Below are 10,324 nucleotides of genomic sequence, written 5' to 3'. Positions count from 1 at the left end.
CAATGGGATACACAAAGAGCTGTAATATTCCAAAGACAATGAGAACAAAAATAATTCTATTGAAATGGAAGTCAGAAAGGTGAGTAAAGAAAAATAAAACATAAAGACATAAATTGCTAAAATGCAAAACTTTGAACTTTAGAACAGAGATAAAGAGCCTTTATGCAGAGGAGCTGGAAGAACTCAGCAGCTTCTGTGGAGGGAAATGGCCAGGCAGCTGCCTGACCCATGGTGTTCCTCCAGCTCCAGACTTGCAGCATCTGCAGTCTCCCCTGTCTTGAATAAAGAATCTTTACTGACTTGAGGTTGGGAACAAATACTATTACAGAAAGTGACAAATTTCGTCAGAGATTAAAAACAAATATATATAGAGATCTCACCATTTGAGTACGTAGCATTTTATGTTATCCTTCTGAAATGTGGAACAGAATTCTCACAAATCAAATGCAAGAGTTTCCATCAAATGAAAATCCCATAACAATTTTATAAATAAATAATTAGATTTATTAAATAGGACAGTACAGAGATATTTGGTTTAGATTTCCAATTTTTGCAGGTTTGTCAAGCATGTTTCTCTCTGCCAAACAGTAATTTGCTTGGCCCACTGCACATAAAATAACCACCATCTCTTCTCCATGGTCCTTCTTTTCTGGAATCCAGGGAATTTTTTTTTTCCCTCTAGGTTTGCTAACAATTTGACCTAGAATTTCATGAATATCTGTATCTACTTTTCTATCTGGCAACCCACTCCAGCTCATTGCCATCCATTGCATAAAATTAATCTTGTCACTTTTATTGATCATCTTACACTTTAATATTAACTCTTCAGGCTGTGGAGAATGTTTTTTCTTTATTTCCCCCATTTATATCTTTCTTGAATTTAAACCACTGCTGCAGATTTTTTTTCTCAGAAATATGCTTTATTCAATATAATGTCGTTATACAATGCAGGCCATTGCTCTGTAGCAAGCGTATCATTACATTAATTAATATAACATTTTAATTTAGTCCCTGCAGAGATTTCCTTGAGACATTACTATATGTGGACCAGTTTCTCAGTGTCCAGTGCTAGAACTCTATATTGTGGCTTTTCCCTGAAGAAGTATTACAGTAATTGCACCCAACTTCAGTCTGTTCCTCTGCAGAGAGTCCTGTGGTTTGGAATGTGTCACTCTACGACATTTCATTGTGGACAATTCCTTGCACTGGTAGAGAAACAAGTTCCGTGGAGACCAAAATGTGTCTTCTCCCTGGCGATGGTCTTCCAGCAGAGACTGATAATGTGTCTCTGGGAACAACTCGAGCACGGAGTCCTGTGTTTTGCAGCAGCTCAGGAGGAAACGCAACAGAAGCTTCCTTGCATTCTTTTCCAGACCTCCTTCGCAAACATACAGTCTAGTAGATCTCATCCTGACTGCAGCCACCCTGAGTGTTGTATGCAGTAGGATGTAGGACCTGACTCCTCTTCAACCGGGCAAGGTCTTGGTCCTTTAGTTAAGAGCTCTGGTAATGAGATACTCTGCCTTATCACCTTAGAAAATGTTCAAGAAACCATTTAAACAGGATCCACCGTCACTTTCTTCTGCAGGGCTTTAAGAACATTCCAAGCAGACCACTCTCTGTTTGACTTGTGGTCAAAGATGCTTTATTACAGAAACTTTTCTACAAGGGTCAGGTAGTACAACTTAATGTAGCCATAAGTCCTGGCCCATCTTTTTGCAACATTGAGGACAGATAAAACTTCAGCATTTGGTGTTTAGAGCTACTTAAAGCTTCTGTACAGCTTGCTACAGCCACACACTGATAAACTTTCCTCTCCTGAGAAATTACTGAAATATCATATCCCTATAGTGCAGGACCATGCTTAAGATACAGGATACAGGCATGGAATATCCCATATTGTGTTCCCTCACCCATGGCCCTGGGGTAACCGGCACAATGAATATGTGTGGCTATTAACATTTCTAGTTCTATGATACTATTTGGTAAAGTCCACAAATGCTTCATTAATCTGATGTTTATCTTCCTTGTTCTTGCATCTGTTCTATCTCTCTTTTTCCTAGCGAAGTGCATCAACCCTTATTAAAAATATAGAATGCAGATTTCGCTGCAGTGCATTTCGACTGCCCATTCTACTAGCCTGTGTCTTATTAGTTTTTTGGCCCATACACACAATAATTACGTTCCTTAAAGAGTTAACTGAAGCCTGCACAATCCGTTACAATAAAATATTTCATACTATGCATACACAATCTCTAATCAATGCATTTCCTTTAAAAAGGCTATTTATTAGTCCTTGTATAAATATATTCGTAATGACACACGACATACAAAAATTACCCATATCTCTCACATACATTTCTACACATAATGTCAGAAGTATTGGCATTGAGAATTTATTCAAAAACATATATGCGGCAGCACACGAAATGCCTGCTAATTACTGCTACTGAGACATCTATTCTTTGTTGGGAAGCTCGAGATAAGCCAGACCTAAATACACAATTGTCATAATTGCCAATCCATTTGAATTGTAGTCGCACAATCCAAGAGATGTAAATTACATAATGTCAGTTCTTCCTCCCCTTCACACTGAGATAGAACACTTAACAAACAGCAGGCCAATCAGAAATCTCAAGGTTCATCTGTCTAATGTTGGTAGATTCAAGGATACAGTCTGGGTGACATGGTGAAAATGTCACAGCTTCCTATCCAGAGACTAGTTATGCAATCCCTTAACAAGGGAAAAATACAATAAATTTGTATGATATTTTTCGTGTTCAAAGCGTTTCATATCCAGTTAATTCTTTACACTGTGCTTTCATTGCTGTGGAGACAAGCATGGCAGCTGAATCGTTTATCACAACGCCTTACAGGCAAATGGAGTTCTCTGAGGTAAGTAGTCAGTTAAATATTTCAGTGACATCAGCTTTCTCCTAATTCTTTTTTTACAATATTTGCCTTCTCCCAATTGCTCACGCATTGAGTGGCTAGCTAAATCATTTTGGAGGACAGTCATATCAAAAGGCTGGGGAGGCTTTAGAGGGGGCTGCAGCGATTTAGCAGGAAGCTGTTTGGAATAGAGAGAATGTCTTATGAGGTAAAGATGAAGCGAGCTAGCACTTTTCTCTTTGGAGCAAAGGAGGACAAGAGACTACTTGATAGAGGTGTATAAGATTATGAGAGGCTTAGATAGACAACAGCATCTTTATCCCAGGTAAAACTGACTAATATCAGAGGACATCCTTTTCAGGTGACTGGAGGAAAGTTTAGGGGATGTGTCAGAGATAGGTATTTTTACACAGATGCTTTGAATGCACCACCAGGACTAGTGGTGGAGGCTGACACATTTATGACTCGTAGATGGGCACATGGATGAAAGAAAATGGAGGGTTATGGGCTGTGCAGGAGGGAAGGATGAGATCATTCTTGGAGTGGGCTAAAAGGTCAGCACAACATCACAGGCGGAAGGGCCCGTACTGTGCTGTACTCTTCTGTTGTTCTGTCCGAAGTTACATAATGGCTGGAGCAGGTAAGTGCCATGGGGTTTCTTTGCTGAAGGATGCTGGTGAGTCAGAGGTAGTTTACATCCACCTGACAGGATTGTACTCCTGCTAGCTTGATAATCAGATTGACTGAATTTAAATTCCCCATCTCCCACGGTGAGATTAGAGATTTACATTATCAAAACATTAGTGCAGATGATTAGATTTCTAATCCAGAAAGGTAACCACTACATTACATTATCCAGTTAGCTGAGAGATGGGTGTTGGTTGGAACATGATTGGAATTCCCTGCTTTTCTCTAAATAGTGCTTTGGAATAATTTAAATCGATCTGCAGCAGACAGGATCTCAGTTTTATGTAATAATACAGAAAATGTTGGAGGTGCTTAGCAAGTCAGGCAATATCTATGGAAACAGTAAAAGTGAACATTTCAGATTAGTGACCTCGTATCAGTACCTCAAATTAATGTGTTATCTGCTGAATGTTAAAAGCAAGACAATATTGCAACTTCGTGGGTGAATTCCTTTCATAACAAAATAGAAGCTTACTGACTCTCAATCTATAAAAATATTATCAACATTGAATACTACAGGTGATCATTGAGTTATTTATGTGCAATGTATTATATATAAAAATCATTTCAGATTTGTATGAGTTCAGTTGCCATGTGAACATTTTCCTGCCACCTTCACTCATGAAGCATATTGTAAATTGAAAACTCACTTGGAATAACAATGGTCTTTCTTTCATACATTTTCAGCACTTATTAAAACCTATCCACATTATTTCTCACTGAATGTTGTCAGAAATTGACTAAATAATGCTGCAGATGCAATTTTACGAGAAGCCAGGGAATGAGTGCATATAATTGTGGTTGCACCGTGTTGGGTTTGTGGAGCAGTTTGATGGGCTGGTGGTGGGGAAGACAGGGCGAGGTTAGAAGAGAACAGCATTCAAATGCAAATAATATAATAAACTAACTGAGATGCTTCAAAACTCCAAGGGGGCAAATGGAACATAATCCTGTAGAAATCAAATAGTGGCAAGAAGTAACAAGGTATCCATATCTTCAATACACTTTATTGTGCGGCCTATGAAAATGGAGGTTTCCAGAAGTTCCAGTTACTTCATGGCACTTGGAGTCCCTACTTGTGGAAAAGTTAAGAAGCTGTTTTGTGCCAAAGTAGAATTCTTGCAGCACATCTTAAGAGCACTAATCTGTAATGCATACTTTTAAGAAAAGAACAACCCCCAATTTCATTAAGTAAAAAAACTATGCAAGTTTTGTGTTGATAAAAAGTTCTAAGTAGATATTTTTCTGATATAATTTCACTTATTGTAATTTGCCTAAAAACATTGGTTTCTTGATTTAGAGCTATCAGGGAAGCAAATAAGAACAGTCAAGGCTAATATACACTGATTCACAGAATCGGGGCAGTGCTTCTTACCATATACAGTATAAGGACACAATATTTAATCCACACATATCGACCATCAGTGAAAAACAAACTCAGCAAGTCAAGCAGCATCTGTGGCACATCGTCACCTTTTCAGTGCACAAACACAGACTGTCCTCGCACTCACTACCTCAGATAAATACATTTTAAAGTATCAGTGGATTGATTTTCCTTTGAAACCTCAGTCAAGCATATGCATCCCATAAATTTACTGAGCTCATTTAGTTAATACTGAATTTAGACATAAATTAGTACAATGAAAGGTTTGACTATGACTTAAATCTTTTGTGCTCCTCTACTAGGACACAGTTATCAGCTGTCAGTCACACAAATAAAAACTGGAAATAGAAATGCCTTTTTTTCCCTGATGTTTACAGAAGCGATCTTTTTGGTATTTCTTCAGTACTATTAGTTGCGAACTATTCTTTGTCCTCGTCCTCTGCCTCTGGACACTTTAAAACAGTCACTTTTTGTGGGTTTCCTATGACGTTGAACTTTAATCCACTCACCTTCATTAGGTTTGCCTGGCCTATCATCAGTTGATTCTTGTGGGCCCTTGGCATTAACATCTGAGAATTCAGGGACTGTGCTTTTATCCGTGTCTATTCGCTTCTGCAAATATCTGTCAGGGACCCATGACATAGCATGGTGAGAACGACTTGCCTGACTAACTCTCTTTTCTGACGACTGGTACCCAGAGTTATGCCCGAGAGGTGAGCTTTTGCTTCTTTCCCTACCTCGTCCCTTTACCTTGTTCCAAGTTCCATTACCAGATGTGAACACTGGGCTGCCCCCTTTTCTATCATTGTTATTTAATCTCTCTGAACTGGTTATTTTATTAAATGAGAAGCCATTGGAATCATTGCTATGGTAGCCACTACTTTGTCTACTGCTAATCTGGTCTCTTTCCATACTGAAGCTTGAATTTGCGCTGGACACATTGCTCCCCGCAGGGCTCAGATGTGCAGCGGAAAGGCGACTGCATAATCCTGCTGGTGCTGTTGATATTGGGCTAGAACTTCGCCTGGATTGAGCCATCGTCGCAGTGACATGATACCTGCTAGGGCTCTGCACTCTTCTTACAGCTGCAGCATAGGAGTCTTGTTTAGAAAATAATAAATACTGAGGTAATGTAATTGAACTGGAATTGCTATGGTTGGGAGGTAAAACTGCAGAATATTGTGGAGAGTCACTCGAGGATATGCTCTGCAACTTCAAATCATCGAACCACTGTTGACGGATATCTGAAACAGAAAAGTATTCAAAAGATTACTGATAATATAATAAATTTTAAATATCATGTTTCTGAAAAGTAAAAAAATATATACTTATTTATTAATAGTTGATTTTATCAAGCAGTCCTGTGTGTAAAGTCAGATTTGCCTTTCAGAATGATGGTGAAGAGATCAAGAGACAACTCTGCTTGTTTACGTCTTTTTTTTTTACCCTGCAGTCAACACTAGTTTGAGCAAAAGACTAGACCTGGAACATATGATCAATGACTGGACTGAAAATTTTATCTGATGCAGTGAAGAATCTGCCCTTTTACTTTATTGAAAAAATATAAGTATTATATAATAATATTAAGTCCAACCATTATGCTATTATCAGTTAATGTTTAAGGTTACACTTAAATATTATTTTTACAAAATTTTTAGAACTCTGTATTCCACATTTGGAACAAATGCATCAATGCACAGTCTGAACAAATGTACAGTTCCAGTCAATAAACACAAGTAAAAGGACTCTTTCCTGAAAACAGCAAAAGCTTTGTAGCTAAGTTTGCGGATAATATGAAGATCGGCGGATAGGTAGGTAGTGTTGAGGAAGCAGGGAGTCTGCAAAATATCATGAACAGATTAGGAGATGGGCAAAGAAGTGGCAGATAGGATACAGCGTAAGAAGCATATGGCCATGCACCTTGGTAGAAGGAATAAAGGCATTGACTATTTTCTAAACTGGGAGAAAATTCATAAATCAGAGGTATAAAGAGAATGTGAGTCCTCATGCAAGATTCCCTCAAGGTTAACTTGCAGGTTGAGTCTGTGGTGAAGAAGGCAAATGCAATGTTTACGTTCATTTTGAGAGGACTAAAATATAAAAGCAATTCGGAAGCTTTATAAGGCACTGGTCAGACCACACTTGTAGTATTGTGGGCCTCTTTTATAAGAAAAGATGTGCTGGCATCAGAGAGGGTCCAAAGGAGGTTCATGGTAATCATTCTGGGAATGAAAGGGTTAACCTTTGAGGAATGGCAGAGCTGACCCGATGGGCAAAGGTTGCCTAATTCTACTCCCTTGTCTTACGGTCTAAACTTAACAAAGTTTCTGGGCTGGATTTAGCTGAACAGACCACCTGAACCACCCTGTCAGTTCTGTGATCCACCAACACCCCACACAGTCTTCCCAATGTGATCTGAGTTTGAATGGCCAGTCTTACCGGCCTGAGGAATTCTGAAGTCCATGACACAATCAGGAGTAGGACCTCCAGCTACTGACTCAACGAGAAAGCCTAACACTGAAGACTGCCCTGAAAACTCTGTTGTCGGACCAAGCATTCCTGTGGATTCGTCTAGTCCAACAGCAACAAGTGACGATTAGTTGTGTTCATATATCTCTGAATTTCAGATTTCAAAAACTATGAAGTTAAAGTGGATAATTTTAAACTTTGAAAAATGTAAAGTTAAAATTCACTATAATATATAAAAACTAGATTAATTTAATAAAATGGCTTCCTTTCTAATTCTGACCCACTGGCCTGTAAACTCTATTGAAGTTTTAAGGTCTTAGAATGTGCACAAACTGACACAGGTTCTGCGAGGAGGTATTCCCAGTATAAGTGCTGTTGAACCTCAACAAGAGTGAGTCCTGCTGGTGGATGGACTGGACTATCTGTTTCTGTCAACATGCATTTAACACCAGGCACAGCTAAGTACTGGTCTCTTCACTGTTAAAAATCATTTAGGACCACTGGCATTATTCAGCAAGTTCTAGCCCAAAATCAATTTGTCAAGTGTAGCACTGCATTTAAGACATTTGTTATATTATTAACTTCATTTTGATTTCTGCTATAAAATATTTGTTGGCAAAAAAAAGATAACACCTTTAATTAAAGTTATATCCAGTCAAGATGGCGCCTGTCTACAACGCTCCTTTGGTCGACCTCTCTTGGATAGATTATGAAACAATGTATTTCATTTCTTTTATGTCTTTTACATTTGTTTTTCATGCTGATTGTGATTCTGGAATTGTTGGCGCCTGTGATTTGCAGCTTGGAGATCGTTTGGGTGTTTCAGCGAACTGGTCTCTCTGAGAGGAGGCAGAGGTGGCAGGTGGGAACCTTGTGGTCAGAAGGCTGTGAGTTCATTTTCAACTCCATTTTGCTAATTAATTAAAGCTTCCGTTGTTCACCAATCAAAGCACCTGAGGGAGACTGAGCTACCTAGGAGAATGCAGAAAATGAGTGCCAGCTCTCTGCCTTTTTATTGCTGGTGAGATCGCTCTGTTATGGAGAGGGAAAGGCCTGCTGCTGTGCCAGGAAACGTTCCCCAGGTTTTCTGCGTTTTGGATGTGGACCTGGACTATAGACTTCTGTACTTTGATAATAAATGAACCTTTGAACCTTAAAATGATCTATGTCTACAATATTGACAGAAGAGATTATGCAGATGCTGGAAATCCAGAGCAACACACACAAAATGCTGGAGGAATTCAGCAGGGCAGGTAGCATCAATGGACTGGAATAAATAGAAAAGTTTCGGAATAAGACCCTCCATCAGGACTGAAATAGAAGGAGGGAGAATGCAGAACTGGAGGGTCGAGGGAGTGGGAGGAGTATAAGCTGGCAGGTGATAGGCGAAACCAGGTGAAGGGGAAGGTGACTGGGTGGGGGAGGAGGAATGAATTGAGAATTTGACAGGTGAAGAAGAAGAAGGGGTCTGATAGGAGAGGAGAGTGGACCATGGGAGAAAGGGAAGGAATAAAGTCGAGATATGGGAAGTGGAGAAACAAGAAATTAGATGGAATGATGGTGTTAGAATCTACAACAACCTTCAAGATGCTGGTGGAACTCAGTGGGTCAACCAGCATCTGTGGACTGGGGTGAGGAAGAAAGATTTCTCAATGTTTCAGCTAGAAACCCTGCATGAGAGCTGTTGAAGGGTTTCCATACAAAAAGTTGACAAGTCCTATGCCACACTTCAAAATGCTGGAGGAACTCAAAAGCTCAGGCAGCATCTATGGAAATGAATAAACAGTCAACGTTTCAGGCTGAGACACTTCTTCAGGACTCAGGAGAACAAGTCCTCCCTCTTCCCACAATTCTTCCAGCAAATTGTTTTAAGTTCTGGAAAGTTCCTGGAGGATTTTTACCCAAATTTACAGAGAATCTCTGAGGTGATTTCTGTTGTGAATGGTAGCATTAAATGAAAATGAGATATTCACTAAACTCTAGCATTGTATATTCTCAAAACCACGGGACACAATAATGCTGTTTTTCCCCGCACTTCGAGAAAGTATAGTTTAATGATTTTAATAAATGACTTACTCGATTGGCATTTGTTCTGAAATCTACTTTCTGTATTCATTGAGACAGTCTGGATAAGTAGCACCACCTCCTTAACTTCGGTAATCAAATTATCCAGCGCAATGATGTGATGGTGCTTGGTTGTTTTGGGAGTTTTGACATCAGTCTGTTGAATAATTTCCAATAGATATTTTAGACATCAAAAGCATGGTTTATTAAAATTAATTTTTCTGATATCCTTCCTAACTAAATTACTTTGATCACAAAACCTTCCCCACGAAGATGTTGCCTCATATTGTGCTCCTTTGGCGTCCAAGGAGAGTTTTTCTATGCATAGGCTAGAAATAGAATTTAGACTGGCTAGTAATTTTGGTAAGGTGGGAGAGGTAGAAAGGGGAAAAATTCTAAGTAAAAGAAAATGTTCAATTTTCATACTAAACACGTTTCTCATCTGAAGTAATCTATTAAAAGATAAACAGGTGATGTGATTTGGGATTCTTCTGACATCAGCAATTTAACAGTGAATTAAGTGCATGGTGCCCCTCCACAATTTGGTAACATTAATATTTCTGATTAAGCAATTATGCACTTCATTAGATTTATCAATCTTAAAATGCATTTGATACATTCAGAAGAAATGAGTAAAGACCATGTGAAATATGGAAATCAAGGAACAACCCATCAAATCATGAAATAATAGTAGATTTCAAGTCTTCATGGATAATTATTTGAAGTTCTTGCATAACAAAGCAATAAAACCACAGAATCTTCATGTATCCATGATAACCAGGAAAGCAGGCATGTGAAAATAAAGTAACATGTTCCACCTTCTGATGG

At 38.8% G+C, this 10,324-nt stretch overlaps 1 protein-coding gene across 6 annotated transcripts in view; it reads right to left on the bottom strand.

Annotated features, from left to right (window-relative positions):
* Window positions 1-898: 898 nt before the first annotated feature.
* Window positions 899-10,324, bottom strand: part of LOC132392587 (mitogen-activated protein kinase kinase kinase 20-like) — a 130,891-nt gene continuing 121,465 nt past the window's right edge. For all 6 annotated transcript variants that reach the window (XM_059966662.1, XM_059966665.1, XM_059966660.1 and 3 more), the window contains 2 exons: window positions 9,509-9,653; window positions 899-6,207 (listed from right to left, as the gene is read on the bottom strand). In XM_059966662.1, the coding sequence (XP_059822645.1) occupies window positions 5,372-6,207; window positions 9,509-9,653 (981 nt within the window). In that variant the 3' untranslated portion in view covers window positions 899-5,371. The remainder of the gene's footprint in view (window positions 6,208-9,508; window positions 9,654-10,324) is intronic.

The sequence above is a fragment of the Hypanus sabinus genome, chromosome 4 (assembly GCF_030144855.1).
Source record: "Hypanus sabinus isolate sHypSab1 chromosome 4, sHypSab1.hap1, whole genome shotgun sequence".
NCBI lineage: Eukaryota > Metazoa > Chordata > Chondrichthyes > Myliobatiformes > Dasyatidae > Hypanus > Hypanus sabinus.
The sequence above is the reverse complement of the archived record's forward strand: the minus strand, read 5'-3'. Positions and strand labels throughout refer to the sequence as shown.